Raw genomic sequence first — 25291 nt, 5'->3', positions numbered from 1 at the left:
GCTTTTCCGAATACAACATTTTATTTAAATTTATTTTTTCAAAAATAAGATACAAACTTAAATTCAATTTTAATCTCTAGGCTTGATACTTAGTTTCTCTTTAATCCTTTTTCTCACATACATTTAAAACGTTAATGGCATAATGTTTACTTAGTCAATATTCAATGAGTTGTTCATATTTGAAATATGTGACAAAGATCAGCTTAATTAATGTGATAATATTAAAAATTAAATGGTTTTTATAAAAGGAAATTACAATTGTTTTCGAAAGAGATTTGTGATTAAGGTTAAATTGGAGTTAAAGAATCTAGTGATTTGGAGGGTATTTCAGGTTTTTGTCTTCCTCTTTCTTTTATTCGACTTTGTAGAGGACCATTTCTTCTTTCCCTCTTATGGTGCGAAACTTGGGATTTCTATTTCTTGCGTTTTGATCTCGTGAATTTAGAGTTTTTGGTTTGCGAATTGACTTCTTGTTTGTTTTCCGTAAACTGATATTAATGATATTGCATTTTGAGATTTTTCTATTCTCTCTTATGACTTGCGATTTGGGGCTTAGGATTCTAATTTAGAATTTTTTTGGGTTTCTATTCTTCAGGTTCTGGAATCTTGTTGATTCCTGGTGATGGTTATGAGAGTCAAGACCATGAGGTGTTGATGGGTTGCAGCCATGAGGACTTGCAATGGTTACGGGGACGTTGGACTTTGGCAGGTCTGGAATGTGTTGGGAAAGAATCCAAAAGTGGGAGAAGACAAAAATGATTATGATTATTTGGAAAAAAAAAATTAAGATTTAATTGTAATACATCCGATTAAGATTTATAAATAATTAGCAAAAAAAATCAAATTGAACCATTTTTACAATGGACCCCACTTTGAACAATTTAAAAATAAGAAAACTATTTTGAACAAAACTAATTAACAAGATGACCAAAATAGATATTAAACTAATATATATAAGTTAATCAATGGACAATTTTATTCCCCTCAAATTTTAATTACAAATTTAATCTTTAATTAGCCAATAATTTAATTGTCAATATATATATATATATATATATATATATATATATATATATATATATATATATATATTTCGGATTAACATATTGTAAAGCTAATTACAATAAATATATTAAGTAGATGAGCAATTAATATTATCATCAATTAGAAATATGTAATATTTTTATATAACCAACTAAATGAAAAATTAACCTTCCATTAAAATTGTTTAATTTTACAAAATGTAAAGATTTACCAGATCGCATAAGAAAAAGTTGATGTTTACTTTTAGAAAATGAAATTCATATTAAAGAAATGTTAACAAATTATGTGGAGAAGTAAAAGAATGCCCAGTAACTGGGAAAGCTCCTTCCATTTTATTTAATTTTAAACCAATGAAGAAGAGAGAGGCAAAGCTATCAAATTTAGTGTAAAATTTATATTAAACTCAAAAGAGTCTATAACTATGTACAACCAAACACATGGATTCACTAGAAGTTGTTGATATGAAAAGTTAAGTAGGCATGAAAACATGAAGATTTTGTGTTTGGTCTAATACACATTCTTCTGAAACTCGGGCTCACAGAAAGTTCCTCCAAGATCATCACAAGCCTCTCCCCGAAATACCCTGCAAAACACATCCACAAAATCATAATGCTTTTCCACTGTTCTGAATTGCATAGATCCATCCTGCGTGTATAAATCTTTATAACAAAAGTGTGTGAAAATTGATCTCAATTGATTTGGTATTTGTAAAAGGGTGTCTTTTGTTTTATGAGAGATCTTACGTTTGAGGATCATTGTATTCAAGATACTCTCTCTCAAAGTTCTCTGTAGCTGTTTGTGGTGTGTGGTTCTTAGCTTGTGGCTGCAGCTTGGCTTCAGGGTACATCTCTGCCATGCAGGCTTCCCCTCCTACAGTTTCACATGCTTCTGCTGGAAACACTCTGAAAACAGAGCAGCCATCAAAACACACAAACAGACATGTTCATGCAAGGAAGTTAGAAGGAATTGCTTACGAGAAGGCCGAGTTGTAGTCCACTGTTGAAGTGTCGGCATCCATAGTTGCAACCCTTATTGGAGAGTAACGAGGGGTTTTCAATTTGGTAGGGAAGTTGGTGAGATGGGTGACAGTCTTTGTGGGTGCCAAAGGCACAACGTTGGGGACAGAAAATGTTAAAGCTGTTTGCATCTTGAAGGTGTTGGTTTGCTGAACTTTAAGCTTGGATTAAGATTATGAGGAGCAGTGGTTCCTATTTATAGAAGAGAATGGAGTGAGATAAGGTTTAGGATATGACAGTGCAAGAGTGTAATGAAGTGAGATATTTAAGGTGTGGGATAAGGTTGTCCTTTTGTGTTGGGTATCCTCCTCCTATAGTGGGTTCCATCAACTCAAGATATTTATTATAAAGCTCTTGGAATTTTTTGATCATTGTAATAATAAGAACCACCCTGATTTTTCTTCTTCACCTAAGGTTTTAAATTTTAGTTTTGTAAATGAATAAAGTAATTGTTAGAGCAGCTCTATCCGTAAAATGTAACTTATTTGTTAATATAAGTTTTTTTAAGTAAACAAAGTAATTTAAATTTTAAATTGTTGTAAATTTTACAGTAAAATTGACAAGCAGATAAGGGCAAAACTTTTTACCTGCATAATTTTACAATTGAGAATTGCCTAATAGAACTAGTTAAATGTTAGAGGAATAGAATCAACTTTGAGTAATACATCCAACAATAGAGAACATGCTGCATGAGTCACAAATATTTGAAGAGCTATTGATCTTGAGGCTGACCAATAAATGAAAAGGTAAATTCAGCAAAATAAGTCACGCAGCAATTTGTGGTAACAAAATCAAGATAAGTAGTGGCAAGAGGAGCAAAAGAGAAAAAACATGAATAAAGGGGAAAAAAAAGAAGCTTAGCAACGAAATAAATACATAGAAATTCTCGTAAAACAAAACAGCTCACTATCATTTTCTTTATCCATCATTATAAAAAAAAATGTTTTTTTTTTTTTTTTTTTTTGCAGATACTTCTTTAGACAATTAATACATTTTAGAAGTTAGATACCTATCATGCCACGGACTAAGGACTGTCCATTCCAGAACTGAAAAAAAAAAATGGTACAACAAACTTCTGGGGGTCAGAATTCCTGTAGTGTGATTTCTAGGCCCTAACATGAATCACCTGGATTGGTGGAATTATGCATATTGACTCCATTTTTTCACTTGTAGTTGAGATTGGTGCTACGCTCCGGCTGCAATAAGTAAAGAAACAGAACGCTGTTGAGAAGCTATGTCAGCAGCCCTCAGAAAGTAACTTCATCCCAGATTCTATAGAAGGTTGGGCACGATCAAATAATAACAAGAGAAAGCAAAAGCACTATTTACGCCTCAGATTTTAAGGAATGTCTCACACAGACTAGATCATCCAACCTATTGCCGTCCATTTTATATAGAGAGACCCCTTGCATCTGGTTATAGTGATCCTGTGCTTCCCTCCTCAAACTCTCAAAAGGCATCACTTCCCATTTACTATAATTTGAATATTTCCTGACATCACTCATGTCTGGTGATCCTGAGACAGGTCCACTGTTCTCTGGATCCACATTGCCCCACACCTTACAATTGCCAAACTGCCCTAAATCACCTCCATGACCGTCTTCATTCCTTTTCAAGTGCAAAGCTGCTGCATGTGCTTGCCTTATCATTTCTCTATGAGGTATATCTGACCAGTCTTCCCTCCTCTTAGATCTCATGGGCGAGTGAATCCTGATTACCTGACAGTAAAACCCAAATCAAAATCATTATAAAATATACACACTAAATATATTGTGTATAGAAATTTATAATTAATGTATACCCCAAGACATTCTAGAAGTTGGTAATACGCTCTTCCTTGAAGTGGATTGTGTCCCTTCCTAGGCTTAGAGAAGTATCTTGTCCTATAAGATAAAAATGATAAAGAGGGAAGATGAAATGTTCGAAAGTCTTGGTATCACAACCTTACATTTACAAAAATAAATAAACAAATAATTTAAAAATAAAGATTTGGTGTATCGATGGAGGAAACACCAAGAATTTGAGAAATAATCAATATCATAATAGAGAAACTAACCATTCAGTGTATCCTGGATCAACAGTGAATCCATATATATCAATGATATCACACATGGAGAGTGCTAACTCAATAGATTTCATTCCAGTTCCTTTGGCACCTCGACGTAGTACAATTCCTTGGAAGAGATAGACTGGATTGGGTATGGTCTGCCATAAAAGGTAGTTTGAAAAAATGTAGATAAACCTATTCTAGTAAGTAGCTAGGTATCCAGTTGCTCCCATCCGTACTGATATATACCTATAAGCATTTAATAAAACGGTTATAAAGAACAGATTCTCACCTTAATAACTGCATTGATTTCTCTGTGTGTCAGACTTTTGATTATGAGAACCTCAGTGTCTGCAAAAGAACAAGTTTTAGTCCTTTCATTATATAGATACCATGTACTAACAGACAAACGAAAACAAGGAAAAAATTAGGATTAAAATTTCATAATATCTAGTGAACTTCTAGATTTCTACTGATGAGCTGTACCATAGCAAATCCAAGGGAGATTGATAAGATGTCTTCAACTTTGTTCTTCTATGCATTTTTTTTTTCTATATCATAAGATGTCTTCAACTTTGCTCTTCTATGCATTTTTTTCCATATCATACTTACAGAGGGTAGTATAGTCTTGATAAACTTGCCAACTATGGTTTTGAACAAAAAAATTGAGTTTTATTTGTTTGATATTATGCCATAATTTATTAGGGAAAGTTTCCTAGGAACAAGTATGGGTTACTTGCGTTTAGATTTTTTTGATTTTGTTATTGAGGTTTGACCTAGCCCCTTCATGTTTTTGTTGGTAATTCTTATTTTTCTAGTTTTATATACTTTTTGACACATTACAAATAATAGATGGAGATTCAATTGACAATCTAGTCAGGATGTCTTTGTTCCATAGTGATGTTTTCCATGCCAAATCTTTAATCGAAAATTAAAGCTATCTTTCACACTGGATAGATTCCTATTACAACTAACATGGCCCAAAATTTCAACAGAAGTTTTGCATCTCTGTTTAAATATTTTAAAAAATAATAACTTACCAGATCCTTTTAGAATAGGGACCATGTTACGCGCAGCACCTCTAACAACTAGACGAAAATCCCTCTTAAGACCAACATATTTGGCATATTCCTACACAATCCATAGAGGGACAAAATAAGTATCCGTGACTCTTTTAATAGCATATCAGATAAATGCACCACAAACTTTAATACTATATCACTTTTTGAGATCTTGATCAGAAGTAATAATATAATGGTTAGATATTGCAGAAGCAAGTGGTCGTTTCATCTATGCTTTGGATAAACTAACAGGATTTCAAGAAAATGGAAATGAAAGAAGAAATTGTTAAAACTTTGTCCCCATTATGATGGGTTGACATGTTTACCTCATTAACAGGGGCCTCATTGTCCCGAATAACAGCATCATGGCTATCAATTTCTTTCCCGAATGTAGTCTTCAGAAGGTCCCCAGAATTCCCAACAACAGCACAAGTTCGGAACTGACGTGGGTGAAATGGGGGCTTTGCAGGTAATAACACATTGAGGTTCTCTTCACAAAGAGTCTTGTTGGTGCACTTCTTTGTCCCCCTAAAAGAAGAAAAGGCATTAGCACACATACACTAACTGATAACACATGCAACCCAATAAACAAAATTGAAATAAAGTTTCAAGATCCATACAACTGTGCTATCCTTTGTGGTGCGTAATCCATCCAACCACCAGGTCGAGAATCAAGATACTCTCTGGTCAACACAGTTGTCATGTTCCGATACTGCAACATCTCAACACATCAGCCCAAGTAAATACTCATTCTGAAACTTCAAATGAAACAGGAACAAAAGGAGTGTCATGACAATGCACCTGTTCCCACAACAGGATTGCCTCACACACATCATATTTGTACTCCAACGGCTCAAAGTGCTTAAACTGTGCGTTGTACTGCAATAATTTAAACATTGAAAAAAAAAGAAACTCAACAGTTTAAACCATTACCGAAACATTAAAAAAAATAAGAGTTCTCAGAACTCAGAATTGAGGAGACAGAAAGACATACCCAAGAGCTGTTGGTACCTTCAGGGTATTTAAGGATCAAATTACAATGGTCAATTATATGAGCAGTGAGTCCTAGCCCCCTCTTATCCTGTTTCAATTTCCAACGTCAGGACATATCTTAACACAACTATATTCTATCCTTTTAAAAAAATAAAAGCACAAGACTTAGATTCAGATGCTTATATGTTTTTTATGTGCTTCTTCTATCAGAATTGGAAGTGAGTGTAGCCGGAGTTACACATCAAGAATATTAAGAAATGATAAGATGAATAAATAACCACATCAGTATTATTCATCAGAGAGAAATGTTTCAGATCGAACAGTTACCACACATTGCTGAACACTGGACTGAAAGTTAGACAAGATGCCGATAATTTCAGATTTGCGAGCCAAAGAAAGGGACCCTGAACATGTGAATTTAAACAGAAAATAAGAAAACAGAATTAGAATGATTGATATTACAAGTGTGGTGTGGTTACGGTGAAAATACCTGCGAAGAGAGAGGATTGGATGTAGAAGAGGAGGAGGGAGAACAATGCAGCTGCGCACACCAGATAAAGGACGCTGGGTTGCCGGTTAAGGGCTGAAACCTGCTTGTGCTGCCTCATTGGTGTTTGCGTTACTCTCAGAGTGAAAGAGACAAAACAATGTCATCTACAAAGGGAACGTCCCGACTCTGTGAGTTACTTAAGCGCGTATCACAGTCAAGATTTTTGTAAAAGACAGTGTCAAATTTTCAAGGTAACTTAATTTATTTCGAAATTAAAATAAATATCCATAACTTAAAGAAGATAAACTGTTAATTACAACTTTAATCTTTTATTTCTCAAACTAAAAGTTATATAAGTCTTTATTGCTGCCAAAACGCTGGCCCCTCTCCTCCATTATTCCATTATGTCGGCATCAGCATTCCTATCTGCTCTCATATAACACACGACATACGATCATCACAACACATACAAAAATATGGGTGAGCTGTAAATAACCACAATTATAATATATTGAATCACAATTAAAACATCACAATAATTGAATTCACCAATAACTTTACTCTTACTGATCTAACGTCACACAAACTAGAATTATTTAAAACTAATACCCTTAACTTCCAGTCCCACAAGCATACATGTCACACAGACTTAACATCGTGACACAGACTTAATGTCATAACACAGACTATATCATTGTCACGCAGACTATATCGTTGTCACACAAACTAAGGGCTCATCTTCTATTCACACAGATCAAATCTCACGTCAAAATGTCATCAACCAATAACATCACATTCATAAACCAAAAGTACAATTGGGATGCACACAGCCACAACTATTCGCTCAGTTTGCCTCATTACTACTATAATTACAAGCCAACAGGATTCCCTAGCTTAAAACCACTTGAAAGTAATCTTGACACTTGCTCGTTGCACACATCATCTATCAAAGAAGACTTAACCAAATAATACACCCAAACAACACCTTCAAGTACTTATAATATAAGATATAAAAATCATTCTAAGCATAAAGTTTTAATCATATATAAAACACATTTTAATATATTAACAGTTCACATATAATAGCTCTTTCCAAGAATTCTGAAACCCTCCATACAACAACTCCAATAACCAGAAAAAACCAGACACGTTATACTCACCACCCTGCATAATTTTTCAGCCCATATTTTCAAATCCTAAAATATCTAACTAATTCATATTCAATTTAAAAACTCACAACAGTCCATATAGAATATTGTAATTAATTTTCTAATTAGAACCAACTACCACAAGACACACTACCATGCGTCAATTTTAAGGAAAAGAAAACCGTATTCAAACATTCAAATTAAAACACTGCACCTACCGTCTTAGAGCACCACTTTTATTCAATCATATTTCACGCATACCCACAATTGTATTCCTTTCATGCTTATCTAAAAGCTTTTTCAAATAAACTATCATACCATCAATGAGACCCACCTACACATGCTTAACCAAATCAATCTAGAATCTACACACTAAAGTTTTAAAAAATATAACTTCTTTCCAATGTTGAAACCCCACTGCATTCGAAAATATGAAAATCTATTTCCTTTAATTCTATTATAATAATTATATTAAACCACAATTCTATTATAATGTTTATATTAAACCATATTTCTATTATAACTTTTATATTAAACCAAGAAGTGTACAAAACATTCCTAATATTTATATTAAAATATTATACATTATCATGATTCTGAACATTTCCAACTATCATCCTTCTCTTTTATACATATCATCCAATTTCACAATTCACTACAGGTCATTCAATCCTGCCAATCATATTCATCTTATTTCACATCAGCCAAATTAACATTAAAATAACATTGAATATCTTAGCTTCAAAATGTACTTCACGTCAGAATTCTTTTCTGATTGGATTTTCATGAAATTAAAAATTCATATGCTTATTTAAAATGCACCAAAAAGCATATAAAATAATCACCAAAGCATCCCTATACATTATACAATTTTTAAAACCCAACAAAACTTTCTTATCAAGAATTAACAACAGACATGAAATAGTTTTCCAATCCGTTAATCCAAAGAAAACAGTTTTTATAAACTCTAGCAACTTAACTTCATAATAACCAATCTATATATTCCTGAACAGCATCCAGACCCAAATATATCAGCTTCCAATATGCATCTAATTTTAAGTACCCACAGGATATCAAACCTTTTTCTACTCAGGAAGTTTCTAGAGTTTAAACACTATAATGGTTATTATAACTACACCAAAACACATATATCATATCAACTCATCAGCCTAGAATTTCAACATGTTTAAAAACCCAAAGGAAATTCACTTTTCACAACCCGAAACCATAACACATCAAAAACTTTAACTTAACTAAAACAACCAGTCAAACAACAATTTCTTATTAACCGAAAATTTCCATAACTCTCCATCACAACTCATGAAATATATCATGTGTAGAAACGTAGAAGTGACTGAAAAGTCTAATTAATTGCTTCCAAATACAGATATTTACTGATTCTAAATTATCTCAGCAGCTATAGCAATTCATACACATCCAATATGAACAAAAACAGAATATTGAACAAACCATTCGCACAGCAGAACATCATTCACCACGCATTCAGACCAAAACCACAATTAAAAGCAAGCCAAGTTAACTCCCCATACCTGGAAACATGCTTTTCTTCACGTTGCAACCACTTCTACCTAGCTATGCCCTTCCGTGTCTCTCACTCCACTCAAACCCTCACTCTTAGGTTTTTAAAATGCTTTCTCGGTGTGTCCCTAACCCTCTCTTGCCCGTCCTATTCATAGGCTTCACCATTACCCCGAATTGAATTCTCGAACCCTAGAAATTAAACCACCCACTTTGGATTCTTCTTCTCCTTTACTCTTTGTAACCGATCCTCGCTCTCTTAATTCCGTTCTTGTCCTTTAATCCTCATTGGATTCTTCCTCACGCCACTCTCTCCCATGCATTAAAAATCCCCCTTTGCCCTAGGGTTTTTGGAAAAATAAGAAAAAAAGAAGGGAGAAAAGAAAAGAGAAGCTTTTACGAAAAAGCAAGAAGAGTAGAATGAGCTTCTGATCCTGACTACCCCTCTTTGATTAATGGGCTTCGTAACCCAGCCCAAAACCCACCTCAGATGCAAAAACACAGCAGAAATTAAAATAACTCAATTTTGTTCCCAGCCAGGTTCGAGCCTAAGTACATCAGCCACACAAACAAAGAGCACACAGCACATCACCACTAGGCCAAACTAATTTTGCACATTCCCATTTTAACTTCACCAATTCTTATTTTATTTTATTTTCCACTAGACATAAGCATGTCCACAAGACCTTTTATCCCACCATGCAAGGTTCTGACTAATTAAATAACATGACACTTTTATTAAAATACTATAAAACATATAAGCTTCTCAGAAGTCAAACAGTCAATAACGTCTACAACTAGGGTCTTACATTCTCTCCCTTTTCAAAGATTTCCATCCTCGAAAATTGGGTTACCTAGACTTATTCTACCATCCCAAAAGACTATTCAACCTATTTTCAGTCAAAAACATGTTCAGTCATTACATTCTCTTTTTCATCCACTTGATCAAGTATCTACATCTATTGACAACCACTCATAAGTAATCAAGGGAGTATTTCAAAGCACCCTACCATAGCAACCATCATCAGCCTCTCGGCCAGCAAAAACCAATCAAACAGCAACAAGAATATCAACAACTAGAGCATTACAATGAAAAATAACTCACTGCATGTATGGTATAAACAACCACTAAACAACGGCTATCAACTCTTTTCCAGTCTAAACAAAGTTTACTTCAAGACTAGATACATCACCCTAGCATGTATAATAACACCATCAATCAATAGTCCAAGAAAATCTTACCACATGTGAACCAAGCCCAAAACATCATTGAATATGACAACAACTTAGTTCACAACCATTACAAATTCCATTCAGCCAATTCCAGGTAATAATGTTCATATTACACATTACTTCACAATTCAACTATCAATCAGAATTCACGATAGTATTTAATCAATAATATCATCAATGCATTAGCATCTAGCAGCAATTGATAGTTCTAACGCACCTTTATCACTCAAACCAAATTGTATCCACTCCAGTTATATTTCCTAGGCAACCATGATTACGTAAGAGCAATTCAAGATTTAGAAAAACATGTACCGGCTTAATCGAGAGCAAAAATAATATCAGCAAGTGAGTTCAAGTTTCAAAAAGTCATTTGGAGATATGGGATGATCACTTCTTTAAATCACTCAAACAATTTTCCAACTATCATGCATAAATCATGTTAAATCACATGCTAATCACGTCACACATTCCATAAATAGGTAAACAGGTACTCTCTATTGCACCCTGCGGCTTCATAGTTAAACTGGGATACAAGGCTATTTTATGTAAAATAGGGTGGTTCACGCTGCAACGAATCATCCTTATGTTTATCTACCTAATTCAATCAACTAACATCACATACATGCAGATTCAAGATTTAAAACAGTGTAAGTTTATACTCTGAGTAGGCATATCGTCAGACTTTCACTCAGCTGTACAAACCAGGTTTACTGCACATCATTCATCAAGAATAGCATAGATCAGACCACAACCCATTACCTATTCTATACATGCTGAACTAAAACAAATTCTAAGTTATATTCATCAATAGCATTACCCATAAAATCCAGCAGCCGAAAACACCCATAATCCATATAAAACAGATTATACCAAAGTACTAGGTCATACAATAAACAATATCAAACTTTTCTGGCTATAAAGTTCCAATATGCAAGAGTATATGATTCACATTAGATTCAGTCAATTGTCACCTCATGTAACTAATTCAGAGTAGTTAAACAATTTAATACTAGATTATGATCCTGTTATCTATCCTTACCCTAGACAAACATCCAAAGCATGCACGCACCTACAACATCACCATTCAAACCTTATGCATAAAGTTTTAGAAGAATTTGATACCAATTGTTACAATAAATTAATTCATTAATCTAATCAAAACCATTAAACTAAACAGAATCACTATTTACTCATTCCAGAATGTCAGTAATATTACAGCAGCCATAAACAATTACTTTCCTAGCTTATTCCTACCTTCCAACCCACTATGGTTTGAAAACTAAGCATGCACTTTAAACAAAGCACTTTGATTTCATAAGGTACCTAGACATACATATCCTATCCCAGACACAGAACTTAACCATTAATATTTCATCCTAATCCACACAGAAAACCATTTTCTCTCTTCTCCAAACATAGCACACATGTTCAATTAATATGGCTTGTATCTAGAGAACCAGAGTAAGAAAAAATGTGGACAAGTATATGGGTTCATATTGTTTATTCAGCATTGGAATCTAATAAATTCTTGTTAAGCCTTTATCCTTATTCAACTGAACCTAGTACATCTTTAACAATTTTCAAAAACCTATTTTAATCCAAACAGAGTCAAGCCCCATCGACCAATTCCATACAGTATATTCATTGAAATCGGAAATTAGTATCATCCAAAGTAAACAGGAAAAAGAATGTTTACAAAACTGCATCCTACTTAACATATTCACCTAAACACCAATCATACATAATCTGGAATTGATTCAGCAAAATTATAATATCTATTATTTTAACTAAGTTCATGCACTTTTACTTCCATTATCCTATCATTTATGCCACATACCCCTAAAGGCTGAACACTAACATACAAGCAATCAGATTTAATATCATAATATGTGGTTTAATGTCAGATACACATTCAGGCATCCAACAACAAGTAGATAATTTCTGAAATCATTCAGACTACTCATCCAACAAATTTCACTTACTTATAATTATCAAACCAAGTCAAAATGTCATTTATAATATACAGATCTACCATCCCTTACACTTATCTCAGGCAACTTAACCCCCACTTATCCTATGCAGCCCAAAACAGAGGAATGGATGACATACAAGTAATTCCAGTCATACGCAGATTAAGAACCTCTAATCTATTTATTTATTTATTATTTTAAAACATATACCAACAAAATTATAGTCAATTTATCCATTAACAAAGTTCTATCAGACCTGTAGACACATACTAAGCCTTAATATACATAATGTCATAGTATTCTAGTCTAGCACGTAGGATTCTGTCATCCCAATGTAAATAATCATCATTGATTCCATTCAATCATCCAAACAAATTTCAGAATTTAACAACATAATACTAATTTTCATGCGTGCCTCTACAATCTGACATTTTAACATACTCAATCCAACATGTAGAGCAAAAACACAGCAGTGTTGTAACCGCTTCACTAAGAACTAGAAACTAACATTAGACACGAAAAGAATTACTTGAAATCCAACTAGGGTCTTACAGAACGAAAATGTGGCAGAGAAGGAACACCTTCAGCTGTCCGAAAAACAAAGACGTTTTAGGCTCTGGCGAACGTCACCGACTTTCTTCGCTTCTGATGAAAGGAATTGGAAAGCAAACGGAAGCGCGTTTGGATTCGCGTTCTGAGGGGAGAATCGCGTTTTGATAGGGTGCCAAATCAGACCGGGGGACTACTGATTTATATATATATATTTTAGATTATATATATATATATATATATATATATATATATATATATATATATATATATATATATATATATATATATACACTAATACTATTGGCAAATAAACCATTTTATTTTTGAATGTAAGCATTAGGACGGTGAAAAGTCTATTGGAAATTATAATCTATAATTCAGTGGAAATCTCATCTTACAAGCCGATTTTGTGGAGTTTAGTGAGACTTTAAAATCTACTTTCTAATAAAGTCACACAATATTTTTTTGGTTATTTTTGAGATTTGTTTCGTACGATTTATTACTAGAAGAATTTACAGGTTAAGTAAGAGTTATTTTACTATTAAATTATCACATTTAGAAATTAAATAATATTAATAATTTTTTACATGTGAGAGATTAAATCATAAAATTATTATTATTGTAAGAAGTTTTGTGAGAATATTGTATGATCAAAATATCATTTTAAAGGTTAGTTTGACATTAAATTAAGAATATTTTTATTAAAAATTATAATAGATTAAATCAAATTTATTATTACTTTAAGGATTAAATTAAAATCCTTGTATCACCTTTTAATATAATAGGTTACTTATTTATTTTATATATATTTTTAATATAATATCTTACATGTATATATCTATGTATATATCTGTGTCTGCATATGTGTTTGTGTATATTTTTGTGTATACATGTTTGTGTTTATATGTTTATGTTTGTGTTTGTGTGTGTGTGTTTTTGTGTATGTGTATGTTTTTATGTATTTGTGCATATATGTCTGTATTTGTGTATTTGTGTATGTTTATATGTATGTTGTTTGTATTTGTGTCTATGTTTGTGTGTGTATGTGTATGTGTACCTTCATGTGTGCATGTGTTTTTGTATGTGTATATGTGTGTGTAGTTGTGTGTTTATATGTGTCTATGTAAAAATATTGATTTTATATAAGATGGTGCATAAAAATGGAATTTCCAACAACAATATTTTTGGAAGAAACATATTGCCAAAACATATAAGGTTTCACCCACTCCTACTTTTCACTAGAGACACATGTCTAGCTATCTTTTTAACTTCACCAAGTTAAATGTCATAGTTTTACCCACTCCTGGTTTTCACTAGACACACTTGTCTAGCTACTGTTTAACTCCTCAAAGTTAAACATAAAATATTTTAATTCTCTTTAGAATTTATAATCAAAGGATTGATTACAAGTCCTTAAACGATAACTCTCACAAAGAGAATATGTGCTTAATACAAATCAATCTAATAGACTCACTGAATTTTTCGCTCCTCCCTTTTCTTACAAAAGTAAGCTTATATATCAATGAAGCTTGAGAGTGTTCTCTTCTTGAGCTTCTCTCTCTCTTTCTCTTTCTTTCTTTAGAGGATTTGACTTTGAATAGTTCTGAGAGAATTCTTGATCTTCCTAAGGATGATTTTTCTTCTTATTCCTTAGGTGTCCATCCTCTCTCTCATTTTTCTTCGAAGATCTTCTATTTATACGCCTTTTGACAGTGTAGCCATTAGATTATGCTTGTCCTCGAGATTTGGTGATAATATAGCAGTTAGACGATGCTTTTTCTCGATATTAGGCTCTTTATAGCTTTAGTCATATGTGGTTATCATAGGTTGATGTCTCTTTTTCCAGAGCAACTCACTTTTTCAGTACTTTATCAAAAGTGGATCGTCCCACAAATGTCCTCTTGTCTCTAACGTCCATTTCTTACTTGTATTTGATAAAGCAGGCAGATGCATGTAATAGGCAATCTGCACAAGGTAATGTAAATATGCATGCAACAAATCTACGTAGAAACATACTTAAAGAAAACCTTATCCAATTACATTATTTCGAGTAATAAAATAACGAAGGAAATACTTCAATTATATTGTCTTAACTTGTAAAACAAAATAGCTTTAAATGAATTCAAAGGTTATTCCCTATCCTCTCTCTAGTCAATCACGCCTCTGAAACACTTGTAACATTATGTGCTCACGTATAACACATTATATGATCATCATCGATAATTTCATTAACAAACGCACAAATACAAACATGTATGGAGTAAGCTACCGATAAAACAATCATAACAGCAAGATACATACATATTGATTATATCAACCATAATCAAACACACAACAAGATACATATCTTTTGATTATACCAACCATAATGAAACACACAATAGGATACATACTTTCTGATTATACCAACCATAATCAACACACAACAAGATATGTATCTTCTTATTATATCAACCATAATCAAACACCCCATACATGGTAGTAATAACAATAGGATTCCTAATCTTCTGACATAAACAATTCAATTATAATGAATTACTCGATCCTCGATCCCCGGTCCTTGAACTTCGATCATCGACCCTTGATCTCTAGTCTTTGATGTCATCACTAACATCTCACACATAGACCCTTGGTCTATCCACTCATTAGTACCCATGCTAACTACTTACTATAACAATTATAGTAACATCATTATCAACATAACATAACCTAGAGCATCTCAAGTACCATGATCATCATCATAGATACACCTCCATCATGACTATCCCAGTCATGAACAACACCCTGAGCCTCATTGTACCCTAATACCATCGTGGAAAGAGTCCATCTCACTCTTGTACCCTACCTCACCGACTGTAGCCATTCCTACGGCCTCCTCTACATATCATCTCCTTCTAATGCACACAAGGCAAAAGGAAGAACTTATCCGCAAATAGAACCAAGATTTACGAGGTACAACAATTAGACTTATCCTCCACAATCATGCTCGTCAATCACAAACTCAAGTACATCCCAACACTCACTCATGCTCCACTCTCAACCATAAGTCAAACTGACCCTAAACATAACCATTAACCTCAATCTCTGATTATCATTATGTTCCACAGCACCTCAGGCTTGGTTCACGTCTATTCCTCATCAAATTCACCATTTTTCACCAAAATGCACTGTGCTAATCGATTATCGCTTAAGATAATCGATTTTTTCAGTGAAATTTACCCAGAAACATCCCGCAGGATGGGATAATTGATTATCGTCCCAGATAATCGATTATTCCAGAAACCACACTCAAAACTAACGCACAAATAATCGATTATAATTAATGATAATCGACTATTGTAAAATCAAAACACATCTTGGACATGATTCAAGCATTCAAGCATTCATACACCCTAGATCACGTGGAAACATAGTTAACACATCATACATGCATTCAAGCATCCCATACCCATGTAAACATACTCAAACACATATAATACATCACTTGAGTCATCTAGATCCAACCATTGACATTTTATACCCCTAATAATAGGGTGCAAAATAGTCTCCAGTAAAAATACCAAATAGGGTTTTCTATCAGCCAAACTAATTAAACATAATGCTTACAAATGAGAACCAAGAAGATGAAAATTCTCCAAAACAAAGTTGTTGATGTGAGGCTATTTTCTACCAAGCTAGACCTCCGATTGACAATCTGAATGATCAGAATAAAGAACCATACGATTGAAATTCGCTGTCCAAAAATTTGTCCGATCCAAAGGTGAATGACTTCATAACGACAAAAACACTAGTGAGTGAAACTCAACTAGGCAGCGTATTAGGTTGATACTAGGATAGCCTAGGGATGCAAGGAGTGGTGAGAATAGTCAGTTGTAATCTTGTTGAAGATTATAGTGGAACCCTCTAAGGTTAGAGGAAACTAGATGTAGCTTAGTTGGAGTGAACCAGTATAAAAATATCTATGCATTTACTATTTATTTCTTTCTCAACACTTCTCTTATAAAAACCTGCAGTAGCATTTTCGTTTTTAAAAATAAGAGCTTCCTACCCTAAACGATTATTCACCAACGAGGAAGTTTCTAACAAACACTACAAAAAAAAAAAATTCTAAATAACACTTGAAAAGAATTTAGCGTTTGAAACTAATTGCAAGGTCAAGCACTTAAACATTTTATGCAAAATCTATATACTCGTCAAAAGTGTTATATCAGATTGGTTGCGAAAAAGTTTTTCATTAACATTATTCAACCCTCCTTCTAGTGTTTTTCAAGTACTTCAGTTGGTATCAGAGTTAACCTCGTGGGATCAGTTCTTAGCAAGACTCGAGGAGATGATCCTGAGGAATGGAAAATGAAAGGTACACCGTCAACCATCCTCTCCTATTCAAGGGTGAGAAGTTCAATTATTGAAAGCAAAGAATGATTGCATTCTTTGAATCATGTTACATTGACATATGGGACGTCACATAGAATGACAACTACATACCCATTGAAAAAGAAGGAGAATCATTCTCAAGAACCAAATGGATTGACGAACAGAAGCAACACTACCTGTTAAATTCTAAAGCTCGCATCTCTTTAATGTGTGCCTTCTCCGAAGAAGAATATAGAAAGGTTCACGCTTACCAAGGAGCAAAAGAAACGTGGGGTGCATTGGTTATCACCTACAAAGGATCAAATGAAGTTAAAGGAACAAGCTAAGCCCCTTGACCAAACAGTATAAGTTGTTTACAATGTTGTAAAACGAAAATATCCAGACCATGTTCAACAAATTCCAAATGATCCTTAATGAGATCAGATCCTTAGGGAAATCTTATGATAATTTTAATCACATTGATAAAATTCTAGAAGTCTTCCCAAACAATGACACAACAGGTCACAACTCTCAGAACATTAAAGAATCTTGACGAAATGAGTCTAGAAGAGCTGGTAGGGATTCTAAAAGTACATGAGCTCAAACTCTTACGAGATGGTTCTATAAAAAAAGGAGAAGAGTATCGAGCTCAAATTCATCAAGAGGATACCCACCAAAGCTCTTAGAAGTGATGAATCATCTGAGTAGTTCGACAATGAAGAAGACTCTATGAATGAAAACGAAGAAGAGGACCTATCATTTATGTTAAGAAGCTTCATTCTATGTGAAGGAGAAAAAGAGGCACGATGTTCAAGGGCAAACACTTCAGATGTTAAAAGACAGATAATTGGAGGACTCAACTGTCTGCTATGAGTGCAAAAAAACTTGACATTTCAGATCAGAATGTCCCATGATCGAAAAAAATAGAGAAGTCAACCGGGCCCAGAAATGAAAAGAAGAAGATGTTGATGAGCACTTAGGAGGACCTGGACACATTTGGCGAGGATGAAGACACAAAATTTTATCTTGCGATAGGAAACACCAAGAGCATTTCAGACAACTCGAATGACGAGGTAGATTTCACGGACTCACACTCAATTATTCATGTTTACTATGAACTACTAAACTGTTTAGAACACATAGGTTTTTATGTAAACAAAGTAGAGAACTCCTTGTAAAAAATAATGCTTTAAAAGAGGAGGTAACTTCATCCAAAGATAATGTGAAGTTGCTACGAGAAAACATTAGTAATCTTAAGAGAAAGCTAACGCCTCTGAATAGGAAAAAGAGAAAACTATTTTGCAAAATAAAAAACTTATAGATGATATATCTATAACCAAAAGTGTCAAACATGTAGAATCCCTTAGGTATGAAAATAATACTCTTACCAAAGTGTTGATTAGAACACTTGAAGGGAATGTAAGGTTAAATCTCCTATTAAAAGACAATAGGCATCCCTCTTACAAACAAGGTCTAGGGTATAAAAGATTAAACAAAAATCCCATCAACAAAACCAAACATATTAGGTTCATTAGGTCAAATATAGATACATTATCTTCTAAAAAGAAGAAAATGTATGAGTTTAACAAACTAGGAGCCAATTCGATATGGGTACCTAAGAGTCAAATAATTCCTCTTGCAAATATGCTTAATACACAAATAAACAAGCATGCAGTTTAATTTTTTATCAATGATATCAAATGAATTTAAATCTAACATGTTTTCCTGTTTCAGCAACCTTTTTTTTTTGTTTCGCAATCATGTCAACAAATATCACCACTAAAAATGTATTTTCATTGTTCACATCAACAAACCTGATGTGTGGAACATGTGGCTTAAACTCTATTTCAGAATCATCAGGTGCATTAGGATGGTAAATAGGATCATTAATAATCCTCATAATCTCATCTTGTGAGAAAAAGTCTACACCTGAAGTAGTTGACTCTACTGCTTCATCATTAACAAGTTCAACAACATCTTTAGTAAAATTTATATGTCCATCAATAGACATATCAACGTGATGTGATTCTATAGTTGATTGTTGATTTGATCTTTGAATCTTCATGCTATTCACATTAGCTATTCGATTTTGCAACCTCAAATCCATGTCCTCTCATTTTCTTGAATTAAATATTATGCTCAACCATTATCTTTAGAAAAATTATAACTCGCCCTCCCTAGATTTGCCATTCATTAGTTGACTTAAATCATCAAACATTTGTATTGCTTTAATAGCCGACTTTAGAAGTACATTATTTATGTCGTGATGAAGTGCTTTAGAATCTATAGTATCAGGAAATCTCGGATAAGAGTGGATGGTGGAATTAAAACTTAGAAGTAATTATAAAAGTTGTTGTTACTTTCATCCTCCATCATGTTGCATAACCTTTTGTCATATCATACCACTCAAACACAATATTATTCTATCATTGATAAACTCGCAACCTTTCATCTATAACTGCTAGTTTGTTTTTCACTCCGTCCATTAAGATCCCAACTTCCCTATAGGATGGTCCATATGATTTTTGCTCATATTTCAAAAAAGATAATGTACGATATAGATAATTTATTTGACGTATAATCAACTTACTTATATCAGGTGCAGTAGTAGGTGTGACAAGTTGTTGCTGATAACCATATGAATCATATGACTGTTGAGGACAACAATCATATTTCATTTGAAAATCACATTGTTGATTATTTTCACATGAAAAATTATTTTGCAATTTACAAAGAGGTTTTCTAGAAAGAAATAAGTAGAAAGCTTGTTGAGTAGACTTCCAAGAAAGAGAGGTGTGTCTGTATGGGAAACTAAAGTACCTTATCTTTCCTTAGCCAAAGTGTTTTCCAATTAGTTTTACAATTTTCTCAACAAAATTCCTCAAACAAAAATTATGAAAAAAAAAACAAATTTACTAAATTAAAATAACTAAATAAAATAAAATAAAATAAACAATAGAAAGAAAATAGAGAAAAAGAAAATGTTAGTGATAAATACAAATAAAATTAAAATAACAAAAATAAAATAAGAACCAAAATGATATAAATTCTAATCATGTTCCCCAACAATGATGGAAATTTTTTTTATAACGTTCTTGTTGACATAATCTAATTAAGTTGTTTCTCAATGAACATGGAATTGATTTCTAACAAATTAGATCTTATTTAAACTATACAAAAGGGTTAGTAAAAAAAACACAGTAAAGAAGATAAAGATCAATACAAGATTGAATAAATAAATAACAAAAGATAGAAATGAATAAAATTATAAAAAGATTTAAAAGGATAAAAAAATGATAAAGAAAATAGATTGATTTTACTGCTTTATCAAAATAAGATTCATCATTAGTTATCTAAAGATTATTATTCAATTAATTATTGTCTTAGATTTTCAAATTAATCAATGTAAATTCTTAATTAATTTGTTGACATTCTCACTCTTAACCATACATGCTCAATTAAATATTACTATGTCTAATCATGTCTATTTTTTTACCTCTTATATCAAGTAAAAAGTTAATTAACCAAATTACATTCTTTATTAATTCTTGTTAAAGTTTTTACCATTAATCAAAATACATTCTCAACTATTGGTAAAAAACCTATTCAATCAAATGAAAGTTTCTAACTTTAATCAAAGTAAATTTTCAATCAAAAATAAAAACCCTTGGACTCATATGATTGATGTGTTATCTAAATTTAACACCATGCTAACTTTCTATAATGTAAAAATCATTACTTTTAATTGATTAAAAAGTAAAAGGCACAGATAAAAACAAATCACAACAAGAATCAAAAGAACAAACAAATTTATTCATCTAACCTTAGAATCCAGTTAAGAAATTACAACAGAATCAACCTCAACGGCTAGAATCAACCTCAACGGCTAGAATCAACCCCAAAGGCTTAACGCTCCATGAAATGTAGAAATAACATGAAAAATAAAGAAAAGAGGGTAAAGAACGTGAAAAGAGAGAGAGGACGAAATTTGAACCCCCAAAAGATTTCTAAGCTCCCCTAATGTTTTTCCCTAAGTGGTGTTGCATGGTGGTGGCAGAGCCTGGAGCTTGAAAAGGGAAGAACAAAAGCGGCTAAACCATGAAATGGGAAGAAAAGAGACATTGGACGGTTCTGGGAGAGGTTGTAGAGAAGAAGAAGATTGAAAGGAAGACCTCAATGACGTCAATGAGGACGAAGATGACGGCCTGGCTGAATGGAGATGGAGGTGCATCTAAGCTATAATGACTTGAGCAGAGATGAAGATGTAAAGGAAAGCACATGAAGAGAGAGAGGGCAAAAAAAATGAACATTGTAAGAGAGAAGGCAAAATAAATAATGCCTTTGGTGGACAGAGGGAAAAAATGGGCAGAAAAATTCCCGCTCTTTTTACAGATGGATTAACCAACGAATTTTTTCGTCAATAATGCGTATTTCCCTTACTGACAAATTCTTCCGTTAGAAAATGCTGTCGATAAGTGAAAAATGGGCAGGAAAATTCCCGCTCGTTTTATCATTCCATCACTGACAATTTATCGACGAATTTTTTCATCGGTAAGTGAAAAATAGGTGGGAAAATTCTCGCTCATTTTATTGTTCCATTATCGACAGATTTTTTCATTGGTAAGTGACATACGAACTATTGAAGGATTTATCAAACAAATTTTTTTCGTTTGTAAGCGACATATGGATTACCGACGAATTTTTCATCAGTAAAAAAATTCAAAATCCGCCAGTAATATTTACCGACGGATATATATCTGTCGGTAAAATTCTGTCGTTAACTTTAAGTATTTTTGTAGTGGGAGTGTTTAAGGATACCAAGAGTGGTGAAGAATACTACACAACAAGGAGTGAGTGAAACTCAACTAGGCAACGTATCAAGCAATACCAGGATTGTCTAGGAATACTAGGAGTAGTGAGAATACTCAATTTTAATCTTGTTAAAGATTATAGTGAAACCCTCTAAGAATATAAAAGACTAGGTGTAGGTCAGTTAGAGTGAACTAGTATAAAAATATATGTACAATTATTGTTTTATTCTCTCTCAACGTTTCTCTTACAGAACTTGCAGTTACACCTTCCTTTCTGATATATAAGGTTCCTACACTAAACGAATTTTATTAAAAAGGAAATTTTATTCAAACATTATAGCGAATATCTCTTAACCATTGAATAAAACTTGAAAAGAACTCATTTCTTAAATCTTTCAGTCTCGACGAAGGTGCTATATCATACCGATTGCGAAATTTTTTTCCAATAATATTATTCAACCCCTCCCCCCTCCTTCTAGTGTGTTTTAGGTACTTCAATTAAACGGTACCTGCTAAACTGTAAAGCTGACAACTCACTAATGTGTGATCTTTCTAAAAAGCAATATCGAAAAGTCCATACTTACCAAAGAGCAAAGGAAATGTACCCGGATGGACCTAGAGTACCATAAAGAGCACTCCCAAGACTTGATCACCTAAAGTTGCAGACGTAAAGAAATATCTTATGCAAGAGAGGAGCAATCTAGCCAACACAATGTTTAAATACTATAATCACTTCTTTGATACCTTAAATCAATTTTTAGATTAAAGTGAAAATACTTTCAACCTCCATACTCACCCTTTTTACACAAAATAGTCTCATATCATATCAAATTGATTAAAAGACAATTATTTCCGCCAAATCCCTGTGGATAAACACTTTGTTACTACAATCCACCTAGTATACTTGTTAGTATATTGTTGTGTTACCGGACACGTGAACACAAGGTTAAGTCCATTCAAGAGTGGCCAAGTCCCCAAAATGTAAAAGTTATGAGCTTTCATGGTTTAGCTTCTTTCTATAGAATATTTGTGTTTAACATCTCAAGTATAACTTCACCTTTCAATGAGGTGGTGAAAAGGATGTCAAGTTTTAGTTGGAAGAAAGGTAAGAGTTGGGTTTCAAGGAACTTAAAGAAAAACTCACAAATTCTCTCACTCTGGCTCTACCAAACTTTTCAACAACCTTTGAGATATAATGTGATGAAAGTGGTGTAAACTTCAATTCACCCAACAACTAGCCTAGGGCTGGATGAAAGCTCAACAAAAGTGGACAACACTCTTTATCATCAAATGATAGGTTCACTTTTGTATCTCACCACGTCTAGACCTGACATTATGTTTAATGTGTGTCTTTATGCGAGATTTCAGTTCGATCATAGAGAAACTCATCTCAGTGTTGTTAAACGCATATTTCGTTATCTTAAGGGAACAACGTCTCTCGGTCTGTGCTACAAATGAAGTGAGAGTTTTGATCTTGAAGGATATTGTGATGTCGATTTTGCTAGTGATGAGGTTGAACGAAAAAGTACAAGTGAAGGCTACCACTTCATCGGAAGAAACCTAGTATCGCGGTTGAGCAAAAAGCATAATACAATTGTGTTATAAACGGCTAAAGCTGAATATATATCTGCTGCACAATGTTGTTCTCAACTCTTGTGGATCAGGAATCAATTGGAAGATTACAACCATATTCAAGGTACGATTCCTATCTATTAACACTCAATTTAGTCCAGTTGAATAAATAATAGAACTTGTTTTTATTTTTGTCTTATTTTATTTTTATTTTGCTATTTTTAATTTTTATTTTACTATTTGGTATTTGATTTAATTTTTTATTTTTTGATTTTATTTGATTCTTTTTTGGAAAAAAGAAAAGAAAAAAAACAAAAGAACAAAAAAAACAAAAAGGAAAAAGAAAGAAAAAAAAGAAAAAGAATAAAAGAGAAAAAAGGGAAAAGAAAACAAGGAAAAAAAGAAAAAAGGGGGGTGTGCGTGAATAAAATGGGAAAGGTGCTACACGTGATGAATTGGATTTAATTTCCTTGGAAAAATGCCCATAAGCAATTAATATTAATGCATCACTTTAGAATATTTTTGAAATTTTGTTTTATTTGGTAATAATTCGGATCAACATTATGACAATCATTACAAGGAATAATTAAAAATAATACATTGATTGTTGTATTCAATTTCTTACTAAAGAGAAAAATATGAGTTTTAATTTGATTCAATCAAGACCATTTATTTCCCTATTTTGCTAATTGACAATTAATTCGCCATTAAGGCAAGATCACAATAATGTTACAAATGTGTGTATATAAATATGCACCTTGTAAACAAGCAAAGGAAAAGAGAATTGAACCTCGCGAAGAGAGCATAAGGGAACAGAAAAAAAAGAGAAAGAGAAAATTCAATTTCAAGAAGAGAACGTAAGGGAACGGAAAGAAAAGGGCTTCGGTTGCATGCACCCTGGTTTCTCTACACCTATACTTTTGTCTTATTTCATGATTTTTTTTATTTTTTTATTATTTGATTATCAGGTTTTTATTGCATACAATCCCCTGTAGTTTTATATCGTCACATTCCTTGTTTTTTGTAATTCTATTTATAAGTTTGTTTCATTACTTTTAGAGATTCTTAGGACATCTTTCTTTTTAACAATTAAATATGGTTTTTAGTTTGTTCTTGTTTTATTATTCTTTAAATATTTCTTAAACGAAAAAAGATAAATCTTAAAAATATAAAAAATAGTTTCTAATATTTTTTGTTCTTTAATTCTTAATATATTTTTTTTAGCTGTAATTTATTTTCTATCTTCATATCTTTCCTATAAAAAATATTTACGTAAATAGTATCATTATTTTTATTCTATATGCATTTATTATTTTAAGTTTTGTTTTAAACATTCACGTAAGTACTATTTTCATACTATAAAAATTACAAAAAATGAAAACGTAAAAAAAAAATATAAAGTATAAAAAAAATAAATAATAATAAAAATATATTTTAAAGGTTAAAGTTCATGTGTGATCGC

General features: G+C 32.7%; 2 protein-coding genes across 8 annotated transcripts; both read right to left on the bottom strand.

Moving 5' to 3' along the window:
* Positions 1 to 1416: 1416 nt before the first annotated feature.
* Positions 1417 to 2280, bottom strand: LOC106758770 (light-regulated protein). The gene is made up of 3 exons (XM_014641755.2): positions 2019 to 2280; positions 1788 to 1946; positions 1417 to 1627 (listed from the first exon to the last, which is right to left on the bottom strand). The coding sequence occupies exons 1-3, from the start codon at positions 2189 to 2191 to the stop codon at positions 1552 to 1554; spliced, it is 408 nt and encodes a 135-aa protein (XP_014497241.1). The 5' UTR covers positions 2192 to 2280; the 3' UTR covers positions 1417 to 1551.
* On the bottom strand, positions 2117 to 13267 carry LOC106759327 (sialyltransferase-like protein 1). 7 transcript variants are annotated; one of them, XM_022779792.1, is made up of 15 exons: positions 13094 to 13267; positions 6969 to 7077; positions 6652 to 6815; positions 6489 to 6565; positions 6163 to 6249; positions 5970 to 6047; positions 5789 to 5880; positions 5495 to 5696; positions 5148 to 5238; positions 4400 to 4458; positions 4117 to 4265; positions 3862 to 3943; positions 3435 to 3778; positions 3187 to 3256; positions 2344 to 2469 (listed from the first exon to the last, which is right to left on the bottom strand). In XM_022779792.1, the coding sequence occupies exons 3-15, from the start codon at positions 6767 to 6769 to the stop codon at positions 2404 to 2406; spliced, it is 1515 nt and encodes a 504-aa protein (XP_022635513.1). In that variant the 5' UTR covers positions 6770 to 6815; positions 6969 to 7077; positions 13094 to 13267; the 3' UTR covers positions 2344 to 2403. The 7 variants fall into 7 exon arrangements, with proteins under 7 accessions (XP_022635515.1, XP_022635513.1, XP_022635511.1 ...); XM_022779794.1 differs by lacking the exons at positions 2344 to 2469; positions 6969 to 7077 and adding an exon at positions 2117 to 2252; XM_022779790.1 differs by having other exon boundaries at positions 6652 to 7077.
* Positions 13268 to 25291: the final 12024 nt, after the last annotated feature.

Source organism: Vigna radiata, chromosome 4 (assembly GCF_000741045.1).
Source record: "Vigna radiata var. radiata cultivar VC1973A chromosome 4, Vradiata_ver6, whole genome shotgun sequence".
Classification (NCBI taxonomy): Eukaryota; Viridiplantae; Streptophyta; class Magnoliopsida; order Fabales; family Fabaceae; genus Vigna; species Vigna radiata.
Note: the sequence above shows the minus strand (reverse complement) of the source record. Positions and strands in the feature narration are given on the sequence as shown.